At 41.7% G+C, this 24,871-nt stretch overlaps 1 protein-coding gene across 4 annotated transcripts in view; it reads left to right on the top strand.

The window, feature by feature from the left end:
* Positions 1-24,871, top strand: part of OSBPL3 (oxysterol binding protein like 3) — a 206,175-nt gene that overhangs the window by 98,730 nt on the left and 82,574 nt on the right. For all 4 annotated transcript variants that reach the window (XM_079931187.1, XM_079931186.1, XM_079931188.1 and 1 more), the window contains one exon: positions 16,052-16,289. In XM_079931187.1, coding sequence (XP_079787313.1) covers positions 16,194-16,289 — 96 coding nt within the window. In that variant the 5' untranslated portion in view covers positions 16,052-16,193. The remainder of the gene's footprint in view (positions 1-16,051; positions 16,290-24,871) is intronic.

Raw genomic sequence — 24,871 nt, 5'->3', positions numbered from 1 at the left:
ATGGTGGAAGAAGTGGTTCATCTTGTTCTCTGTAGTGATGGAGGGCAGATCTAGGACCCATGTGTCCTAGTGAGACAAAGTTCAACTCTAAGTGAAAAACCACCTTTAGGGGCTTCCCTGGTGGCGCAGTGGTTGGGAGTCCGCCTGCCAATGCAGGGGACACGGGTTCGTGCCCTGGTCTGGGAAGATCCCACATGCCGCAGAGCGGCTAGGCCCGTGAGCCATGGCCGCTGAGCCTGCGCGTCCAGAGCCTGTGCTCTCCAACGTGTACTGCAAAAAAAAACCAAAAACCAAAAAACAACCTCCTTTAACAAAAAATGACATGGGTTGCCCTGTTTCTGACATAGGAAATGGTCAAGCAGGGATGACCTAGCAATTTACCGAAGGGATTCTTGCTTTGGATGAGAAGTTGGGCTAGAATTCACTCTGAGGTTCTATGATTCTGTGCAATGACTGACTAGTATTTTTGGGCTTTTCATTCTGTTCACTCAGTGGTGGTAAATAAATGGTTTGAGCAAAACTTACAATCTGGTGTCACTGTCAAGTTGTTTGTCTCACGGAAGCTGCCACACTTCACGTCTGTGTTCCCATACATTTCTGTTGCTGGATTGAACTCTGAGCAATAACTTGTTCCTCTCTGAAGAAATGGATTGCAAAGGGCATATAACACCCTTTGCATGGATCATGAGGGGGTAGAAATGGATATTCTGTTTCAGTGTGACAGAGTAAGCATTTGAATCTTTAGGCCTCTTGACCCCCGTCTTCCCAGAGGGGAGAGAAGACAACAGCAAATAGTTTATGTTTTTGCCCATAGGGGAGAGGGGGTGGGGAATCGTTTACCTCTGAGCCTCAATACTCATCCCCCAGGAACAGTCAGATGTCAGAGCCCCAGGATCAGGCCAGCCGTCCAGATTGTTAATGCAGATTGGCCAACATTTCACACAGAGGGCCAGGACCAGCTGTCCAAGGGCATCAGGGTTAGAACTAGCTTCCAGAAACCTCTGATCATTTTGGAGCTAATAGCCAAATAACCAAAGCCCTACTTCTGATCATGTAACATTTTGGAAATCAAGGTGTTTCAGAGGGCATCATTTCCAAAAAGATGTATATCGAGGATCTGAATAATTTTCCTTTACCAAAGAAGACCAGAAATGGTTATTCCATTATACATATTTTCGTGTTAATTCAGTACATAATTTTTTTAAAAATAAATTTATTTTATTTTTGGCTGCGTTGCGTCTTGGTTGCTGCGCGTGGGCTTTCTCTAGTTGCAGTGAGCGGGGGCTACTCTTCATTGTGGTGCATGGGCTTCTCATCGCCATGGCTTCTCTTGTTGCAGAGCATGGGCTGTAAGCGTGCAGGCTTCAGTAGTTGTGGCTCACGGGCTCTAGAGCGCAGGCTCAGTAGTTGTGGTGCACAGGCTTAGTTGCTCCGCGGCATGTGGGATCTTCCTGGACCAGGGCTCGAACCCTTGCCCCCTGCAATGGCAGGTGGATTCTTAACCACTGTGCCACTGGGGAAGCCCCTCAGTACATAATTTACCTATATATTTGTGGACTGAATTAAAAACGTACAACGTGAAAGCTATGAGTTTCAGTTTTATTTGGGGGCTTACTGAGGACTGTAGCCTGGGAGACAGCCTCTCAGCTCTGAGGAACTGCTTTGAAGAGCTAGGGGCACGGGTCAGTAGGTATGTGATTTTGGAGAAGGGGTACATGCAATCAAGCACACATCTTGGTAGAAAGTTACTGCCAGTCACGAGGAACATATGTCTTAGTTAATGGTTTTAGTACTTTTCTAATTATGGGAAGATGCAAGAAACTGAGTGCATAAAATATCTAACTATCTGAAGGCCTGTTCTGCCAGTTTTCCCAGAGCACAGAGTGACTCATTCCTAATTCTGTTCCAAAATCCTTTCAGCGTGTGTTGAAGGTCAATGACTGCAGTGGCTAATCCTTGAACTGGGTGGCAAGGGACCTTCTTTAGTTGACATATCTTACTGGGAAATTTTAAACTAATGGGAACTGTATGCTCTCTGGTCTTCATGTGAGTTGTTTCCAAGGCTGGAAGCAAAACCTGTTTCTCAAGCAAAACATGACTGAGCGTATGAGTGCAGACCCCCAGGCCTAACAGATCAATAAATAGTTATGTTATATGCTGCTGTTTCAAACCTACAAGTTAATATTAAGTTGCATTTTTGGGCAGCCAATGGCAGTGAATTACACGGTTTTAATCTTTCTGCATTTATGTCTTGTCCCAAAGTAAGCATGCTGCTTTGACAGTTAAAATATCTGTTCACACTTGTGTTATGGATTTTGGAAAATGTTAATATATTGAAAGACAAAAATGTTTCAAAATTCTGTAGAGTGCTTATTTGTTTTTGGTTGCAAGAGGAGTAGAGGATCTTATCTTTGGTGTGTACGCCACTTTCAGGAAGCTGGGAGAGGAGGAAATGGAAGTAAGATCCGTTGAGTGTCTTCTCCCTTTAAGGCAGGACTTTTATCCTCATTTTCTCATTTAATCCTCACAATTCCCTATTTCCTACACAAAAAACAAAAAAACAAAACCCTGAAGATTGGAGAGGTTAATATATTTGTCAAGGTGCACAGAGTTTGTAATTAAGGAGCGCCAGTTCAAACCTAAGTCTTGCTCCTTCCAAGGCACGTAGGTCTTTAAAAAAATTCTTTTTAAATTGAAGTATAGTTGATTTACAATGTTGTGTTAATTTCTGCTGTGCAGCAAAGTGACTCAGTTTTACACATATATACATTCTTTTTTATATTATTTTCCATTATGGTTTATCCCAGGGTATTGAACATAGGTCCCTGTGCTATACAGTAGGACCTTGTCGTCCATCCATTCTGCATGTAATAGTTTGTATCTACTAACCCCAAACTCCCAGTCCATCCCTCCCCCACCACGTTGGCAACCATGTCTGCTCTCTACGTCTGTGAGTCTGTTTCTGTTGCGTAGATACGTTCATTTGTGCCATATTTTAGATTCCATATGAAAGTGATATCATATGATGTTTGTCTTTCTCTTTCTGACTTACTTCACTTAGTATGACAATCTCTAGTTGCATCCATGTAGCTGCAAATGGCATTATTTCATTTTTTTGTTGTTGGCTGAGTAATATTCCATTGTACATATGTACCACATCTTCTTTATCCATTCCTCTGTTGATGGACATTTTGGTTCTTTCCATGTCGTGGCTATTGTGAATAGTGCTGTTATAAACAGGGGTGCATGTATCTTTTTGAATTATAGTTTTGTCTGGATATATGCCCAGGAGTGGGATTGCTGGATCATATGGTAGTTCTATTTTTAGTTTTTTGAGAAACCTCTGTGCTGTTTTCCATAGTGGCTGCATCAGTTTACAGTCCCACTAACGGTGTAGGACAGTTCCCTTTGCTCCACACCCTCTCCAGCATTTGTTGTTTGTAACTTTTTAATGATGGCCATTCTGACCAGTGTGAGGTGATACCTCATTGTAGTTTTGACTTGCATTTCTCTAATAATTAGCGATGTTGACCATCTTTTCATGAAGGCACATAGGTCTTGATGTGTATGTCTTCTTTGTGTCTTTTCCCAAACTGTGTATTCTTTTCTTAGTGAAAATTTCCAAAATAGGTCTTAAAATAGCCTTTGTTGCCAAATGTTTGGCAGTGCCTTGGTCTTTTATTCTTCCCCATTCTTGGTAGAAATAGGAGCTCTCTCTTCCCTAACTGAGCCTCAGGATGGCATATGTTTGCACATCTTATGCCCATTGGACTTGTAACTAGAGCCCCATTTTCACCTGGGCCTGACCCTGCTGTTTCTCCAGGTGGGTGACAGTGGTGAGAGAGGACCCAGCTCATCTCAATGGCCCAAGAAGAGCATTTTTGAATAGACCTAAATGCATCAAGCTTCTTATCCCTGTTGGATTTGGCTACCAGGCGGGTTGTTAAGTGAGAGCAGGTCCCAGAGTGAGTTCTGCTGTGCAACAAACACTTGTATTAGGCAGAAGGCGCAAGAGCAGTCATACTTTCTGTTCCTGAAAGCTCAGGGAAGTCGCAGCTCTCTGTCCCTGGGGCACATTGACAAGTACTTGCTTGCAGGAGCAGAAGGACCAGCTCCCCACCAGGCAGATCAATGGCCAGGGGGTGGAGGAGCCTTCTGGGGAGGCTGCAACTGCTCTGTTTCTTAATCCATATGGTGGTTATGTCAGTATTTGCAAATGAAAAATGTAAACTTTCATAGAGTTGTCTGTACACTTAAGATTTGTTCACTTATGGGGAGCTTCAAGATGGCGGAAGAGTAAGATGCGGAGATCACTTTCCTCCCCACAAATACATCAGAAATACATCTACACGTGGAACAACTCCTACAAAACACCTACTGAACGCTGGCAGAAGACCTCAGACCTCCCAAAAGGCAAGAAACTCCCCACGTACCTGTGTAGGGCAAAAGAAAAAAGAATAAACAGAGACAAAAGAATAGGGACGGGACCTGCAGCAGTGGGAGGGAACTGTGAAGGAGGAAAGGTTTCCACACACTAGGAAGCCCCTTCGCGGGCGGAGACGGCGGGTGGCGGAAGGGGGAAGCTTCGGAGCCACGGAGGAGAGTGCAGCAACAGGGGTGCGGAGGGCAAAGCGGAGAGATTCCCGCACAGAGGATTGGTGCTGACCAGCACTCACCAGTCCAAGAGGCTTGTCTGCTCACCTGCCAGGGCGGGCGGGGCTGGGAGCTGAGGCTCGGGCTTTGGTCAGATCCCAGGGAGAAGACTGCGGTTGGCGGCGTGAACACAGCCTGAACGGGGCTAGTGCGCCACGGCTAGCAGAGAGGGAGTCCGGGAAAAAGTCTGGAGCTGCCAAAGAGGCAAGAGACTTTTTCTTGCCTCTTTGTTTCCTGGTGCGTGAGGAGAGGGGATTAGCAGCGTCGCCTAAACGAGCTCCAGAGACAGGCACGAGCCGCGGCTATCAGCGTGGACACCAGAGACAGGCATGAGACACTAAGGCTGCTACTGCAGCCACTAAGAAGCCTGTGTGCGAGCACAGGTCACTCTCCACATCTCCCCTCCTGGGAGCCTGTGCAGCCCGCCATGGCCAGGGTCCCGCGATCCAGGGACAACTTCCCCGGGAGAACGCACGGTGCGCCTCAGGCCGGTGCAACGTCCTGCTAGCCTCTGCCGCCGCAGGCTCACCCCGCACTCTGTGCCCCTCCCTCCCCCCCGGCCTGAGTGAGCCAGAGCCCCCGAAACAGCTGCTCCTTTAAACCCAAACTATCTGAGCGAAGAACAGATGCCCTCAGGCGACCTACACGCAGAGGCAGGGCCAAATACAAAGCTGAATCCCAGGAACTGTGCGAACAAAGAAGAGAAAGGGAAATCTCTCCCAGCAGCCTCAGAAGCAGCGGATTAAGGCTCCACAATCAACTTGATGTACCCTGCATCTGTGGAATACCTGAATAGACAACGAATCATCCCAAATTGAGGAGGTGGACTTTGGGAGCAATGATATATATATATTTTTTCCCTTTTTCTCTTCTTGTGAGTGTGTATGTTTATGCTTCTGTGTGTGATTTTGACTGTATAGCTTTGTGTTTACCATTTGTCCTAGGGTCCTGTCTGTCTGTTTGTTTTTTTTTTCTTCTTTCTTTTAGTATAGTTTTTAGCACTTGTTATCATTGGTGGATTTGTTTTTTGGTTTGGTTGCTCTCTTCTTTCTTTCTTTTTTTATTACTTTTCAAATTTTTTTAATAATTATTTTTTATTTTAATAACTTTATTTTATTTCATTTCATTTCATTTTATCTTTTTCTTTCTTTCTTTCTCTTTTTCTCCATTTTATTCTGAGCCATGTGGATGACAGGCTCTTGGTGCTCCAGCCAGGCATCAGGGCTGGGCCTCTGAGGTGGGAGAGCCAAGTTCAGGACATTGGCCCACCAGAGACCTCCCAGCTCCACATAATATCAAATGGTGACAATCTCTCACAAAACTCCATCTCAACGCCAAGACCCAGCTCCACTCGACGACCAGCAAGCTACAGTGCTGGACACCCTATGACAAACAACTAGCAAGAAAGGAACACAACCCCACCACCCATTAGCAGAGAGGCTGCCTAAAATCATAATAAGGTCACAGGCACCCCAAAACACACCACCAGAAATGGACCTGCCCACCAGAAAGACAAGAAACAGCCTCATCCACCAGAACACAGGCACTAGTCCCCTCCACCAGGAAGCCTACACAACCCACTGAACCAACCTTAGCCACTCGGGGCAGACACCAAAAACTACGGGAGCTACGACCCTGCAGCCTGCAAAAAGGAGACCTCAAACACAGTAAGTTGAGAAGCAAAATGAGAAGACAGAGAAACACACAGTAGATGAAGGAGCAAGGTAAAAACCCACCAGACCTAACAAATGAAGAGGAAATAGGCAGTCTACCTGAAAAAGAATTCAGAATAATGATAGTAAAGATGATCCAAAATCTTGGAAATAGAATAGAGAACTACAAGAAGCGTTTAACAAGGACCAAGAAGAACCAAAGAGCAAACAAACAGTGATGAGCAACAGAATAAATGAAATTAAAATTCTCTAGAAGGGATCAATAGCAGAATAACTGAGGCAGAAGAACGGATAAGTGACCTGGAAGATAAAATAGTGGAAATAACTACTGCAGAGCAGAATAAAGAAAAAAGAATGTAAAGAATTGAGGACAGTCTCAGAGTCCTCTGGGACAACATTAAACACACCAACATTCGAATCATAGGGGTTCCAGAAGAAGAAGAGAAAAAGAAAGGAACTGAGAAAATATTTTAAGAGATTATAGTTGAAAACTTCCCTAATATAGGGAACGAAATAGTTATTCAAGTCCAGGAAGCACAGAGAGTCCCATACAGGATAAATACAAGGAGAAACACGCCAAGGCACACATTAATCAAACTATCAAAAATTAAATACAAAGAAAAAATATTAAAAGCAGCAAGGGAAAAGTAACAACATACAATGGAATCCCCATAAGGTTAACAGCTGATCTTTCAGCAGAAACTCTGCAAGCCAGAAGGGAGTGGCAAGACATGTTTAAAGTGATGAAAGGGAAAAAACCTACAACCAAGATTACTCTACCCAGCAAGGATCTCATTCAGATTTGACAGAGAAATTAAAACCTTTACAGACAAGCAAAAGCTAAGAGAATTCAGCACCACAAAACCAGCTTTACAACAAATGGTAACGGAATGTCTCTAGGCAGGAAACACAAGAGAAGGAAAAGACCTACAATAACAAACCCAAGGCAATAAAGAAAATGCTAATAGGAACATACATATTGATAATTACGTTGAATGTAAATGGATTAAATGCTCCAACCAAAAGACATAGACTGGCTGAATGGATACAAAATCAAGACTCATATATATGCTGTCTACAAGAGGCCCACTTCAGACCTAGGGACACATACAGAGTGAAAGTGAGGGATGGAAAATGATATTCCATGCAAATGGAAATCAAAAGAAAGCTGGAGTATCAATTCTCATATCGGACAAAATAGGTTAAAACAAAGACTATTACAAGAGACAAAAAAGGACACTACCGAATGATCAAGGGATCAACCCAAGATATAACAATTGTAAATATTAATGCACCCAACATAGGAGCACCTCAATACATAAGGCAAATACTAACAGCCGTAAAAGCGGAAATCAACAGTAACACAATCATAGTAGGGGACTTTAACACCCCACTTTCACCAATGGACAGATCATCCAAAGTGAAAATAAATAAGGAAACACAAGCTTTAAATAATACATTAAACAAGATGGACTTAATTGCTATTTATAGGACATTCCATCCCAAAACAACAGAATACACTTTCTTCTCAAGTGCTTATGGAACATTCTCCAGGATAGATCGTATCTTGGGTCACAAATCAAGCCTTGGTAAAGTTAAGAAAATTGAAATCCTATCAAGTATCTTTTCTGATCACAAAGCTATGAGACTAGATATCAATTACAGGAAAAAAATCTGTAAAAAATACAAACACACGGAGGCTAAACAACACACTACTTAATAACCAAGAGATCACTGACGAAATCAAAGAGGAAATTAAAAAATACCTAGAAACAAATGACAGTGAAAACATTACGACCCCAAACCTATGGGATGCAGCAAAAGCAGTTCTAAGATGGAAGTTTATAGCAGTACAGTCCTACCTCAGGAAACAAGAAACATCTCAAATACACAACCTAGCCTTAAACCTAAAGCAATTAAAGAAAGAAGAACAAAAAACCCCCCAAAGTTAGCAGAAGGAAAGATCATAAAGATCAGATCAGAAATAAATGAAAAAGAAATGAAGGAAACAATAGCAAAGATCAATAAAAGTAAAAGCTGGTTCTTTGAGAAGATAAAATTGATAAACCCTTAGCCAGACTCATCAAGAAAAAAAGGGAGAAGACTCAAATCAATAGAATTAGAAATGAAAAAGGGGAAGTAACAACTGACACTGCAGAAATACAAAGCATCATGAAAGATTACTACAAGCAAGTATATGCCAATAAAATGGACAACCTGGAAGAAATGGGCAAATTCTTAGAAATGCAAAACCTTCTGAGACTGAACCAGGAAGAAATAGAAAATAGGAACAGACCAATCACAAGCACTGAAATTGCAATTGTGATGAAAAATCTTCCAACAAACAAAAGCCCAGGACCAGATGGCTTCATAGGCGAATTCTATGAAACATTTAGAGAAGAGCTAAACACCTGTCCTTCTCAAACTCTTCCAAAGTATAGCAGAGGGAGGAACACTCCCAAACTCATTCTACGAGGCCGCCATCACCATGATACCAAAACCAGACAAAGATTTCACAAAGAAAGAAAACTACAGGCCAATATCACTAATGAACATAGATGCAAAAATCCTCAACAAAATACTAGCAAACGGAATCCAGCAGCACATTAAAAGGATCATACACCATGATAAAGTGGGGTTTATCCCAGGAATGCAAGGATTCTTCAATATACGCAAATCAATCAATGTGATACACCATATAAACAAATTGAAGGAGAAAAACCCTATGATCATCTCAATAGATGCAGAGAAAGCTTTTGACAAAATTCAACACCCATTTATGATAAAAACCCTCCGGAATGTAGCATAGAGGGAACTTTCCCCAACATAATAAAGGCCATATATGACAAACCCACAGCCAACATCGTCCTCAATGGTGAAAAACTGAAACCATTTCCACTAAGATCAGAAACAAGACAAGGTTGCCCACTATCACCACTATTATTCAACATAGTTTTGGAAGTTTTAGCCATAGCTGCCAGAGAAGAAAAAGAAATAAAAGGAATCCAAAGTGGAAAAGAAGTAAAGCTGTCACTGTTTACAGATGACATGAAACTGTATGTAGAGAATCCTAAAGATACTACCAGAAAACTACTAGAGCTAATCAATGAATTGCAGTAAAATAGCAGAATACAAAATTAATGCACAGAAATCTCTTGCATTCTTATACAGTAATGATGAAAAATCTGAAAGTGAAATTAAGAAAACACTCCCATTTACCATTGCAACAAAAAGAATAAAATACCTAGGAATAAACCTACCTAAGGAGACAAAAGACCTGTGTGCAGAAAATTATAAGACACTGATGAAAGAAATTAAAGATGATACAAATAGAAGGAGAGATATACCATGTTCTTGGATTGGAAGAATCAACATTGTGAAAATGACTATACTACCCAAAGCGACTCACAGATTCAGTGCAATCCCTATCAAACTACCACTGGCATTTTTCACAGAACTAGAACAAAAAAATTTCACAATTTGTATGGAAACACAAAAGACCCCGAATAGCCAAAGCAATCTTGAGAAAGAAAAACGGAGCTGGAGGAGTCAGGCTCTCTGACTTAAGACTATACTACAAAGCTATAGTAATGAAGATAGTATGGTACTGGCACAAAAACAGAAATATAGATCAATGGAACAGGATAGAAAGCCCAGAGATAAACCCACAAACATATGATCACCTTATCTTTGATAAAGGAGGCAGGAATATACAATGGAGAAAAGACAGCCTCTTCAATAAGTGGTGCTTGGAAAACTGGACAGCTACATGTAAAAGAATGAAATTCGAACACTTCCTAACACCATACACCAAAATAAACTCCAAATGAATTAAAGACCTAAGTGTAAGGGCAGACACTATCAAACTCTTAGAGGAAAACATAGGCAGAACACTCTATGACATAAATCACAGCAAGATCCTTTCTGACCCACCTCCTAGAGAAATGGAAATAAAAACAAAATAAACAAATGGTACCTAATGAAACTTAAAAGCTTTTGTACAGCAAAGGCAACCAGAAACAAGAGGAAAAGACAACCCTCAGAATGGGAGAAAATATTTGTGAATGAAGTAACTGACAAAGCATTAATCTCCAAAATTTACAAGCAGCTCATATGGCTCAATATCAAAAAAAGAAACAACCCAATCCAAAAATGGGCAGAAGGCCTAAATAGACATTTCTCCAAAGAATATATACAGAGTGCCAACAAACACATGAAAGAATGCTCAACATCATTAATCATTAGAGAAATGCAAATCAAAACTACAATGAGATATCATCTCACACCAGTCAGAATGGACACCATCAAAAATCTACAAATAATAAATGCTGGAGAGGGTGTGGAGAAAAGGGAACCCTCTTGCACTGTTGGTGGGAATGTAAATTGATACAGCCACTATGGAGAATAGTATGGAGGTTCCTTAAAAAACTGAAAATAGAACTACCATACGACCCAGCAATCCCACTACTGGGCATATACCCTGAGAAAACCATAATTCAAAGAGAGTCATGTACCACAATGTTCATTGCAGCTCTATTTACAGTAGCCAGGACATGGAAGCAACCTGTGTGTCCATTGAGAGATGAATGGATAAAGAAGATGTGGCACATATATACAATGGATTGTTACTCAGCCATATAAAGAAACGAAACTGAGTTATTTGTCGTGAGGTGGAAGGACCTAGAGTCTGTCATACAGAGTGAAGTAAGTCAGAAAGAGAAAAACAAATACCGTCTGCTAACACATATATATGGAACTTAAAAAAAAAAAAAGTTGTGAAGAACCTAGGGCCAAGATGGGAATAAAGACACAGCCCTACTAGAGAATGGACCTGAGGATGTGGGGAGGGGGAGGGGTCATCTGGGACAAAGTTAGAGAGTGGCATGGACATATATACAATACCAAATATAAAATAGAAAGCTCGTGGGAAGCAGCCGCATAGCACAGGGATATCAGCTCTGTGCTTTGTGACCAACTAGAGGGGTGGGATAGGAAGGGTGGGAGGGAGGGAGATCCAAGAGGGAAGAGATATGGGAACATATGTATATGTATAACTGACTCACTTTGTTATAAAGCAGAAACTAACACACCATTGTAAAGCAATTAAACTCCAATAAAGATGTTACCAAAAAAAAAAAAAAAGGAGTTGTTCACTTTACTGTATGTAAGTTATGCCTCAGTGAAAAATAAAGGAGGAAATAAATTATTGACCTTAGGTTGTTCAGTCTGTGAGCAGGGAAACTGTTGTATTTTGTTCAAAGCAGTAATCCTCTCGAGTTAGAGGTTGTGCATGGAAGGGTCACTGGGAGGGGTGAAAGCACCAAGGGTCTTTCATGTGTACCTGCTTTATGATCTACTACACCCCTGGATCCATGGCCTGGCCCCTGGCTAGAGTCTGTCTCCCTGCAGGGCTTTCTCTTTGCCATTTTACTTAGTCAGCTAATTGGAGTAGACGACACCAGACTTCCATGTGACTCCCCTTTGTCAGGGTCCTCTGAGGACTCCCGTCAAGGTCTTTACTGTGGTGATGCCCCCAGGCCAGCCTGCAGGGTCCCCTAGGTTGGACACAATAGATGCCTCATTCCACGTGACTGCCTTACTTCTCCAGTACCTTAGTCTTGGGCTACTGCTGCCGCCCTGTTTTAAGCATATCCTTTCCCTAGAATTTGAATTCTTTTGCCGTTTAAGCTGCCCCTGGTAATTTTGACTGAATTTCTGATGAAGCTAGGCAGGAAGGTTCTGGGGGATGAAAGAGATATATTTCCCTATGCATAATCTTAAACTCATCTGGTGATGGATGTGGGAAGGGCTGTAGATTCTCACCCTTTCTTTTCCCAGAAGTCACAGCAGGTGGTACCTTCAGAGGCCTTAACTCAAAGTACCAATTTAAATGAGTATGGGATTTAGCCTATTCACAGCCCTGGCCTTCCTGTCCGTTGCCTGTGAAGTGAAATTTGGCAGGGTTAAAAGATGACGATCATTCTTTTAATCAACTGCCTCTAGGAGAGGATTATGGTGTTTCTGTTCTGACACAGTTTCAGAATTCCCGTGACTCTTACTTTATGGCCCAAATGCTCTTTTTTTATCCCTTCTGCACATGTCATACACCACCTCTCAACCCCATGCTCTCATTATCAGAATCTCAGCCTTGAAACAAAACAAAACAAAAACCTTCCACACACAAGCAGAGTCCCTTTGTTGGTATTCCTCATTCACTGTGGAACCGATTGTCATAGCAATGGCTGTCCCCACAGACATTTCATCATTTGGGGTTTCCATCAGGTGTTTCCTTTTTTCTCTTTCTTAAACAGCAACCGCCAACACTGCTATTAAACAAACTATGAATATAGCTTAACAGCCGCTCTTGGCAGTTTTTAACTAGAATGCATTTGCTTCTAATTTCAGGTACAATTAGTCATGCCTCATAAGTAAAGCTAACTTTACGAAGATGCTGGTGTTGGTTTGCTTTTAGTCTTATTTATTGTTGGATTCAGTACTCTGAATACAGAGATTTGTGTGTGAGTGTGGCAGAGGGGGGGTGGTTCTATAGAAAGCAACATGGGAATTGAGTTCTATGCCTACAGGTACCTTAATTTTATTTTCTGAGATTTTGTTATTTCTCTGCATTGTCTTGGTTTTAGTTTATGGCCTTAGCATGCTCATTATTTAAGAAGTGTTAGTGAAAGGCATAGGAGACTTGAGTACTTAATAATTAACCAAAAGTTTGATATAATATTTAACTAGCTGGTTCCTGGACAGCTGTATAACATCCTTCTTTTAAAATTAGACTATGTGAACACTGAGAACCAAATGAATTAGATATAAAACTTTTTTTTTATTGTTGTTAACATGCTTGGGAAAGTTGTAGCATTTACTTAGTGTGTCAAATAAAAGTCTGAAGGCAAAACCTAAACATGTTAGTCACCCTTAACTCAGGGCTGTGGGTAAAGGAAGTGGTTCACCCCTAAAGAGCTACAGGGGTGGCAGCCCAGCCAACTACTTGTAAATGTAACCAGATGAGGCAGGTACCAAGTTCGGCTGCTCGCTGCTCCAAAGGCCAGTACTCAAGAGATAAGTGTTGGTGGAAAAGGAAAAGTTGCTTTATTCAGGAGGCTGGCAATCTGGGAAGGCGTAGACTAATGTCTTAAGACCATCTCCAAGCCGCCAGTTAGGAGACAAAGGTCTTAAAGACAGTGTGAGTGACGGGGCTGCAGCATGCATGAGCAGCTCGTGCAGAATCCTCGGATTGGTTGGCATCAAGGGGAAGTTCTGAGCATCGTCCATCTTCCAGTTTCAACTGGCCTGGGGTCTCCGTGCTTAAGGTCAGCAGTTTTCATCTGGTGAGGGTCTGCTTCCTGTAGAAACAACTCAGGAATGTGTGTCAGGCCTTTATATCTTTCAAGGAGCCGGGAGTTCAGCGACTGCTGATTTATGGTCTAAATTGTTACCAGTTTCCTGTCACAGCAGCTATTCTTCGTTTCTACATCTTCACATTTCCTAATCACTAACTCTTGAGCCAGCCTTTTGATACTCAGGGGAGGCCTGGGAGCCTAAGCTTTTCGGTATAAACAAGAGGCAGGCAGAGGACATGGGGAGTGGGGTCTGTCCTGAGAAGGCTCCACAGGCTCTCGCTTTGTCACTTTGATGCTGCTCACTGCTGAGGAGGCACAGCTGCAAAACAAGAAAGGGAATAAAGTTTTGGATAGAGAGGTTAATCATAAAGTCAGCAGAGAGACTCAGTTTCATAAAGGGGTCTCTGCCAATGCCCTGGTCAATCCCCTTCCCCACCAGAAATCCTCGCCATCTTGGAGATCCATGCTGTGCTGTAGAGAGAATGCGGCATTGCCTCTTCAAAGCTGGCTTATGATGTGCTCCCTCCTGAGTCTTCCTAGTTCAGCTCCTGAGTTCTCTTAGGTCCCAAAGATGGGGCAGTAGCTGTTATCACCAGACCTGGCCATCAAGGCATGTTCATTTCCAGCACCAAGCTTAAAGGCCTGGGACCTAGCCTGGATTCAGTCTCTCGCCAGCTTCATGACTAGGCAACTGACTTAACTTCTCAGAAACTTGGCTTTCTCCTCTGTGAAATGCAGATAATACCCATCCCATCAGACTTTGATTAAATGAGACACTGTGTGTGGGAAATATATAGTGCTTGGCAGTAAGTAGTATGGACTCAACAAATGATCATTGATTTAATTACTAATATGCTAATAGATGGTATGGAAAATTCTGCTTTCCCCCATATAGTTTCTGTCACATCATGTTATAGTTTTTTTTTTATAAGATGTCTCCAGAAACCTTTGGTAGAACAAATTACCCACCTCTATCCCCCAAGAAACCAGAAAGGGATTTTTTTAAAATTAATTAGTAAAATGCATACCATAAAATTAACTTTTTAACCACTTTCAAGTGTACAATTCAGTGACATTTAGCACTTTCACAATGCTGTACAACCATTACCATTATCTAGTTCCAGAACATTTTAATCACCATTAAAGGAAACCCCATAGCTAGACTCCATTCCTCAAATCCCCCAGCCCCTGGCAACCACTAATTGGCCTTCTGTCTCTAATGGATTTGCCCACTCTGGATATTTCATATAAATAGAAACATACATTATGTGTTTTTTTGTGTTTCTGGCTTCTTTCATTTAGCATAATGTTTTCAAGGTTCATTTATGTTATAGCATGTATAACAGAAGTGAATAATAGTCCACTGTGTGAATATGCTGTTTTAGTCTGTTTGGGCTGCTATAACAAAATAGCACAGTCTGGGTGGCTTATAAGCAACAGAAATTTATTCCTCACAGTGCTGGAGGCTAGAAGTCCAAGATGAGTATGCCAGCATGGTCAGAGGGCCCTCTTCGGGTGGCAGGCTTATCACAGTACCCTCCCATGGTGGGAGGGGCCAGGAAGCTCTGGGATCTCTTTCATAAGGGCAGTAATGCCATTCATGAGGGCTCTGCCCTCAGGACCTAACACCTCCCAAAGGCCCCACCTCCTAATACTATCTCATTGGGCACTAGGATTTCAACATATGAATCTGGGTGGAGGTGGCAGTTAGGGGGGAGGTGTAAACATCCAGACCATAGCATGTATACCATATGTAGTTTATCCATGCATCAGTGGATGGACATTTGGGTTGTTTCTACCTTTGACTGTTGTGAATAAATAGCATTGTGGTGAACATTCTTGTACAAGTTTTTGTTAGACTACTTGTTTTCAGTTCTTTCGGGTATATACCTTGGAGTGGAGTTGCTGAATCATACGATAATTCTATGTTTAACTTTTTAAAAACTGCCAAACTGTTTTCAACTACGGCTACACCATTTTGCATTCCTAGCAGCAATGCCTAAAGGTTGCAGTTTCTTCCAACACTTGTTATTTTTCAGTTTTTTGATTGTATCTATCAGGGTTGGTATGAAGTGGTATCTCGTGGTTTGGGATGCTTTTTATAGTACAGATTTTGTATGTGTCTGGACTCAAATTTTCTCACTCACGTTCTTAAGCCTATTATATTGCAAAGTTACACGAAAAACCGCCTATACGTAATTTCCAATAAGAGATAGGTATAATGTGTCTTTTCCTTCACAGCCCCTGATGTGAGTAACCATCGTGGCTCTGTAATCTGTAGCGTAGAGAAACCACTTGTGGGCAATCAGTGCTAATTATAGATGATGTCTGATGCCTTGTACCTTCTCTCTAATTCTTTTCTTTTTGTTTTAGGGATTTCCTCTGGGTCATCCAAAATGCTTTTAAAACATATCGGATAAAAGCTGAGCCACCTGCTCGTGTCGGACTGCCATACTCTGTGCTCCACTGTCTTCTATGGCATTTTGACTCCATCAAGGCCAAGGACCTGCCGTTCATGATGAGTGATGAGAAGAGCCTTGGGGTGTCCCCCAAATTGGCCTCACCTTCAAGGAGCACAAGTAGTTGCTCTTCCAAGCAGGGAAGTCGACAGGTAAAGTTTAATGCAAATATTAAGATGCAAATTTAAATCAAGAAGTTTGCAGATTAAAATCTGTACGTTTACTTGGGCACTCCTGCTTCTCAGTTTAAGAGCATTTGCTTTTAGTCATATCTTAATTATCTAAGAAGAGTAAATTTTAGATAATTTTAATAATGCAGCTCAAGAGCCTACTGGATGGGAAGAAATATATTTGTCTCTTTGGATTATTCTACTCAATCGCTGCAACTGTCCTCCAACACAGATATTGATATTCCTGTTTTCTCTGTGAGGAAGCTGAGTCAGACCAACTGAATTATCTGCCCAAGGACACATAGCTAGTCTATTAAGTGGCAGAAACAAGAAACCAAAGCTCATTCTGTTTGAGTCCAGAGCCCACACTTTCCTTTATACCCTACTAACCAAAACAAAAAAGCTAACAATCACTTTTTCAGTGATTATAATATCCTCACGCCCTCTTCTTCCTTCACTTTACCAAACCTTTTATGACAGCTTCCAACCACAGAATGCCCCGTTATAACTTTGGGTCTCACCTGCTTTACTTCTCTAACGGGCAAGGGAAGCAAGTCAACAGAGAAGTGGTCAACAGGAATCATGTAGGAAGAAGAAGGAAGTGAAACAAAGGACTGAATAATTAACTCCTAAATAACTCTCAGCTAATTATATGTTGCTCCTTGATTTCCTTTCTAAAAAAATCTCTGTTAGCAGAATTTGCTGGTTTTAGATCCATGGCAGTAAATACACATTAGTTATTATAATTCTTTAACCTTCAGTTACGTCAAAAGAGAGTGGGCTGCCCAAAAGCTGTGGGTTTACAACCGAAGTGGTCTCGGAGCCTTTTCAGTGTCTGCTGGCTGGGTTGGCCTTGCCTTTACTCCATGGGACGCACTGGCCTAAATTGGCTCTGAGTCCTTGGTTCCAGATTGGAAGCAACAGTCAAGCAGCCTCCCACCTCAGGCAAGTCCACACATTTATGACGCATCACCACGGGTCTTCCGCTTCCAACGTTGCCTGGGACAGGGAGCTTGCCACCTCTCAACACTGCTTCATGGCATTAGAATCTATAATTCTAGACCAATTAGATTTTGCCATAGGGGCGTTTGGGGACCTCTCCAAGGTCTCCCCTGAGGGGTTGGGAAGAACAATTTTTTCATCACTGTTATCACTTCCTTCTGGGATTAAAAAAAAATGACTAAGGTTACTCCTTGGCTAACGTATCATGGCTCCGTGGGAGTTCTAGTTTCATGAGGGTAGCTAATCTCACCCACTTTGGCAGCTTTCCACGGAGGTGTTTCTCTCCCTAAGCCAAAAATCTGGTTGGGATTAGAGCCTAGTATGTGATCTTCCCCCAGTCCTTTGCACTTAGTAGCACCTGTTGCCATGTCCTCCTTGGATAAAGGGAGAACACATGATTCATTCAAACAGCCAGTGCTTATAACACCATAGCAACTGGAGCAGTGCAATGAATGAAATTCTAGGACTGAATACCATAGAAACTTTTTTTTGATGTGTTATTTGAAATTGATTGAGTTGGTTTTCACAGAGCTTTTATTTTTGAGGTTACATCATAAAGAGTAAGAGGAATGTGCTTGAGGCCTCACCTTTTTTCTGACTTAGAATGGGTTGGTCACTCAGCCGTTCATTCGTCAATTGGTCATCTTTTATATTTAGGATCTCTCACTTTAATTTGCATGTAATGTTGCTTTATACACACAAACACTTATTTTCCCTCTGTGCCAGAGAAGATGGAGACTTTAATAAGTTCATTCCAGCTTTAGCCTGAGTCTAGTTATAAAGCCAGGTTTAATTTTCAGGAACCATTTTCTTATTCAATCCACTTTCCCATCCTTCTGTCAAAGAAAGGTGTTCGGTCGCAGGACTGGCTCAGCTTCTCCCTCTGTGTTGTCTACCTCGGCAATCCAGGTCCATCCCACACCACACGCTGTCCCAAGACTCTTTTAGTTTCTGAACGTGCCACAGTGATACAGGGACCTTGGAAGTTCTTACTTCATGGCTCTTAGGGAACACAGCCATATCCAGGGGTCTCTTGGATGCTAAATGTAGCGACCATGCTGTGTTTCCAGTCACTTTGCTGGAAGGTACAAGTTCACCATTTAAAACTTCAAGATTTATATGATTTATTTAATTTGAGGAATGTTCAAATATAACCAATGAAGATAATCTGTGCAAAAACCGACTTGTTTTTAAAGCTCCAGATTAAAGTCATTTTTAGGTTCATTCCATCTGGAGGAGATAAGTCTGATGTTAAGTTTATTGACCATCTTCCTTAATGCTAGTTTTTCTCACATACTTTGGAATTACAGTTTAGGGCGCCATCTTGAGCCTGCTTTCCCTGTGTCCTTTCTCTGCACTCACCTGTGATTTTCTATGACCTGCTTCCTACCTCTGATGACCCCAGCCCAGAGCCAAGTCTGATATTTGCAGCTGGGGCCTCTGTTCCACATCAACCAGGAGTATATAAGAGCCACCACCAGGCCAGCGTGCAGCATGGCCAGGTCCTGGTTGTGAGACTGTCTGCATCCCACCATCAATCTGGATAGGCAGATTGTTAAAGCCTCCTTTCATCATGGTGTGGGGCTTCCCCCTCCACATTCTCTGGTTTCCAGCGATAAGCTAGCTCAGATCCCAGCCTTTTCCTGGGGATATTTGTAGCTTCATTAGCCCACTGAAGTAGGACTCCTGGATGCCTCTGTCTGCAGTATCTTATGCATTTCTATTTTGTGTCTTATCCATGAGATTGAATCTTGTTTTGTTTTGTTTTTTTCCAAATCACACAGACATAGCAAAAAAAAAAACCCTACATGTTTATATTTTTATATATTTTTGCTGTTTGGAGCTTGTGAGGTGACAGGGAAGGGGCACTAAATGCATAAACTTAGGGTACAACCTTGGCTGAAAGACTTGGTCTTCTGGAGTCATTTTCGTTTAAATTCTCATCCACCATTGCCAGGTGACATTGGTTCTCTGTACTCTAGCCACACTGGCTTTCTTTCACTTCCTCGCACTGATTTGCCCTTGTCCTTGTTTCTTGAACTGAACTTGAACTTGTTTTTCCTATCCCAGAGCCTCCTCATGTAAATCTCTAGCAGCCCTCATTTATGTGTGGATACTCCCCTTTCCAAATATCTGTGTTAGAAGAGCTTGCTTCCTTAATGGACAAAATGATGAGGCCTGGGTGTTACGTGTGATCTGTGTTTTTCATTTCTACAAATTGAACCTAAGACAAAGTTTACACCTTACAGCCTTGAAAACCCAAGAAGGGTGCTGTCATCTTTTAACTTAAATACTAGGGCTTTTGAAATTTTAAATATACTATGCCTCATTTTGTCAATGTGGAAACAGCCTTTAAATATAATCTTATCAAGATAATTTTAGGAGGAAGGTATGCCTAGTGATTAGAGCTTGAACTCTCCAACCTTGCTTCCACTCAATAATTCTGTAACCTTAAACTCTCTAAGCCTCAGTTTTCTCATCAATAAAATTGGAATAAGAATAGTTCTTTTCTCATACGATTATTGTGAGGATTAGAATTAAAGCATTTAATGTAGGGTCAGACTCATAGTAGGTGCTGAGTTAATATTAACATTTATTTTTATTATTATAGTTAACATTAATTTGAATTTCATTCCTGTATGTGGAAAACCTAAATTTTCATAGTGAGTAGGTGTACTTTTTGCCCCCAGAAACTTTGGCAGGCATCATACGTGTACCAACCCATACCTTGTTAGTGTTGTACAAAGGTCCACAAAACTATACAATGTATATATGAATGTATACTTTAAAATGTATCTTACTTTATACATATTAACAAAGTACTTTTAGGGAAGAATGTACAGAATGTTTAATATATGAGCTACATTTGATATCTTGAACATAGGACATAACCTGTACCTAAAGCAAGTGGAAAAAGTGTTAAATTCGTTTATTTATTTGTTTGTTTGTTTGTTTGTTTGTTTTGTTGTGTGAGATCTTAGTTGCGGCTTGCATCTCCTTAGTTGTGGCACGTGGGCTCCTTAGTTGCGGCTCACTGGCTCCTTAGTTGCGGCACTTGGGCTCCTTAGTTGTGACATACAAACACTTAGTTGCAGAATGCATGTGGGATCTAGTTCCCTGACTAGGGATTGAACCCAGACCCCCTGCATTGGGGGTGCGGAGTCTTATCCACTGCACCACCAGGGAAGTCCCAGGCGTTAAATTCTTATCCCATTCTGTTCTGCTGGGTTTTGTCCTTGCATGAGTGTCCTTGTATGTCCTTTCCCCATGCATTCACTTATCTATTGGTAGTAGCTGCTTAGAGCATTGTGTTGAGAAGGATTCTGCAGTTGAGTCTGGGTTCAGTGGGAAAGAGTGCCATGTTTTCAGTAACGGCTCATGGGCATACACAGGGTGAGTGACAGCATGGGTGCCACATTTGTCACCCCTTAGTGATATTAGAGGGCTGAAATAAAGGGAAAGCTATTACAGTCTTTATATTCTGCTGTTGGAGGAACTTCTGGCAAGTGAAGTTCACCTCAGTTCTCCATTTTCTACTTCCTTTGCAGGGACGTCGTGAGAGAAAATTTAGTATTTTCACTGGCTAAAAGCCATTGAAGCTCATTGGAGAAAGGTCCTCTGTAAATTTAAGAAACAATTACTGATGAGCTCCCTTTACTTTGGCAAATTCTGGAGCCAGAAGTGAGATGTCCTTGTTTCAAGAACACTGATACTCTGCACAAGAAGTAGATCTCTTTGAAATAGACCATCCTTTAGATATAGCACCTTTACTGGATAGGAATCTATTCTCCTTGCAGGAAATCTCCAACTAAAGGAACCCAGCTTACACAGAGAATAGGTTGTTGGTCCCTTCTGACTGTCTTCATCACACCCCATTCCTTGTAGTGTTCTAAGTCAGTCTTTGCTTCACTTTTCTTCCCCATCCCAGGCTTTGGCTCAGCTATCCCCTTTAGCTAGATTAAATCATAGGAAACTGTTCTGCCCTTTCGAATTTTGCGATTTTCTTGAAAAGAATCTTCATCTATTGCTTTAGCCCTTTAAAAATAATTTTTATAAAAAATAATATATGCTCTCTGTAGATCATTTCCAACATACATGCAGTCTATGTGAATTGCAATACTTTAGTTTTAAGTGGCTGCTTGATAGGTCAAGTAAAGTGAAGCTGAGAATGACCGTTGGTTGTGGAGGTCACTGGTGACATTGCCGGGTGGTTTCCTTGGAGTGGCGGGCATGAAAGTCTGGTTTAAGTCCGTTCATGAGAAAATAAGAACAGAGGAAGAGGGTACCCCAGTTCTGCCAGGCACCAGACAGGAGTTGAGAGAGGCCTTCACAAATGTTCTGTTTGGGAACCTTCAGTCTGGCTAACGCCATGCCTAACACAGCCCTGTTCTGTCCTCTCTTTTGATTAATTCATTGGTTTGAAAGAGTGTGTGGTTCTTTGAGTCCTGGGTCCTATTTACACATCTTCTGAGCTCTCATGGCACTGGCACGGGGCTTTGCACATGGCAGATGCAAATTACCGGGCTGAGTTTGCTGCACACCAGCAGCAAATATCCCTCTATCGAGGGCAGGTTGAAATGCATGGGCAGGTACATGTGGAGAATGAGAGCAAAAAGCCACAAATTCCCCAGCTCCCTCACTCCGGAGACAGACATATGAGGATTTCAAAAAATGAACAAAGACGTCTCCATTTGAGTTTTTCCTGGAAAATGATGAAATCCCTAAATACTTTCTAAACCTGGGGTCTCCAGACAGACTGCTCTGTTGGACAGTATGGAACAGAAGTAATGACTGTCTTCGTTTTAACTGACCTGTATTCACACTGGCTCTGCTTTTTGCTAACTGGACGACCTTGCCATGTTGTAGAAAACCTCTTGGGCTTGGTTCTTCAGCTGTGAAATGTAGATAATTTTGCTTCCTTTTGCAAACTAAATGAAATAATAAATACAGAGTACCTGGGCTGCACACGGTAGACATTCGGTAAGTGTGGATTAAATGAATGAATGAATAAGCATGTGGTTGCTAGGTAGAAAGACTGCAATTCACAAAGCTTTATACATATATTAAGTAGGTTAAGGGATGTCTAAGTGGGAGAGAGAATTGCTATTTCAATACCTGTAAACTATGAGTAATTTCCTCTTGTCTTTTTCCCACTGCCCCTTACATTTCCTTCCTAGAACTTTCAAAGTAACGCATTTCAGAAGCCAGACTGTGCTAGAGATGAATGAATAGGTTTTGCCTTTTTTGAAAGAGTTCTATATGCCCTAATTTTTATTTCTTCAACCAATATCCATTGAGAACCTATTAGTAAGAGAACATGAGCAGGGAGATGTTAAGTTACTAAGAGGATAGGACAGCTGAACACGGGAGATGTGAAGCTACTAAGGATAGGACAGCTGAACACATCACTACAAATAAGAAATCAACTTTGATCGGGAAGACTGTGGATTGTAAAGAGAGCATGACTTCCGTTCTTTTTTTTAATTTGCTGTGTAAGTCAGAAATCTGGAACTGAATCCTTCCAAAATAATTAACAAGTGCTTCTCTCATTACTGCAGGGGATTTGAAATGGAGAGGTCTCCATACAATTATGCAATTTATTCTTGTCACCCTCTTGTCCCTGGGGCAATCTGAGGTGGCCTTTGAGCTCTGCCAGGGTCACCTGATGAGAATTTATTTATGCAGACTCTTAGATTATGCTGTACTCCAGGGAGCCGAGGGTGGCTGGGCTTGCTGCCAGAACCCATAAGACACAGGAGTTGAATGGGAGAGAATTTGCCAGAAAGAGTGAATTAACGCTATAATGTTCAGGTGTTTATAATTTCAGCTCTCTGGGTATTGAAAATATGTAGTTCCCTTTATTTCTTTTAATTCATTGTATCTTTAGACACTGAGATTTACCAGCTGCCTTTTGTAAGTATGGGCTGAATAAACACCACGATAAAGACCCGTCAAGGAAGAGTGGCTTGGGAATGGCATGACTGTGTCACATTGTTCTATGATGGTCACAGAAGTTGCTTGAGAGCCAGATAGCCTGAGTTTAAATCTTGGGCTGTTTATAAGCTGTTTGACCTTGAGCAAGGTCCTTAATCCCCCTGTGCCTTGTGTCACGTAAGGTTGTGACAGTTGCTTCAGTTAGAAGAGAGCCAGCATGTAGTGTTATGTAAGTGTTTGACACATAGTAGTGTTATGTAAGTGTTTGACACATAAGCCATTCACCTTCGAGAAGCAGGAGTCCCAGGAGCCCTCAAGCAGTACCACATGGTGACTGCTTCCCTGTTTCATCCTATACAGAGGCAGATGGCTTGGCTTCTGTCTAGGCTGCTCTGAAAAGAGTCAGCAAGGGACTCTAGAAGTTAACAAGCATCTGATAGCACCTTTGCAGCTCATGAGATCCTCTCCTACTCTCCTTTGGAGTCTCAAAACAATCCAATGAGGTCTGTATTTTTTCTACACTTTAGAAAGAAAACAGGGCCCAATTAACTGCCGGTTTAGAGTCACACAGCTAAGAAGTGGTAGAGGGTCAGGCAGCCATCTATTTGAAGAACACTAAGTTTCTTTAGATGCTAGAAAGCTTCTTTAGAAGTTAATTCAAGTTCCACGTGCCCTATGTACAAATGATTGTTGTTTAAACACACCTCCAGAAGCCAACACTCTGTGAATGCAGGGGCAAGAGTAACACAGATGAGGGAAGCAGCCATAAGGATCCCCCAGGTCTGTTTGTCCAGAGCTGTTATTTTTCTCGTGGCTCCAACAGAGAAAAATAATTAACTATATAGTTCCATCTTAGTTTTTCAGATCCCCCCCCTTTCTGAGCCTTTTATTTCTCCTTACTGCCTACCTTTTGGTCACACCTATGGTTGTGACATTATGCACTGAAAGTAGGAAGGGCAAAGACCCAGCACTCAATTCTCAATATATTTCTACTCTGAGTAAGTCTTGTAAAGAAAAAAACAAACATTTGATACAGGAAGAAATGAAAACTTCAGCTAAAATGATGTATTTGAATTGTCAGGGTTTGCTTGTCGCTTTGCATGTCTACAAATGACAGCTGCCTTCCACACTCTGAAGGGCACGAGAAACCAAACTCTTAAAACACTTCTGGAAGTTACTGATCCATCCAAACTGTTCTGCAATTCCAGAATAACACACATAGCAAATATATTTTGGTGGGTTTTAGAAACACTAGTTTGATAGAAACTACATGGTTACCTTAAGAGAATCAGCGTATTTATTCACGGTTGGCATTGGCCATAGTGCAGGATACAGGAAGGCAGAACCGATTCAGATGCTTTTGTTGAGAGCACAGCTTACTAGCTTTGCAGTTACTAGATGTTTTTCTAGGAGCTATAGATGCAAATGTGAACCAAAGGGACTCAACAGTTCTTTCCCAGGGAGGGGAAAGTCTGAGTCTACTTAAGTGATGTGATGCTATTAAAATATTGATACTAAAGGCCGAGAAGTGACAGTGTAAGTAGGACCTAGGCAAAACAGGAGACTTCCCTGGAATAATCTGACATCTCTCTAAGGTCCTCTACACCCTGGCCCTACCATCGAGTCCA

The sequence above is a fragment of the Stenella coeruleoalba genome (genome assembly GCF_951394435.1).
Source record: "Stenella coeruleoalba genome assembly, chromosome: 9".
Lineage (NCBI taxonomy): Eukaryota > Metazoa > Chordata > Mammalia > Artiodactyla > Delphinidae > Stenella > Stenella coeruleoalba.
The sequence above is the reverse complement of the archived record's forward strand: the minus strand, read 5'-3'. Positions and strand labels throughout refer to the sequence as shown.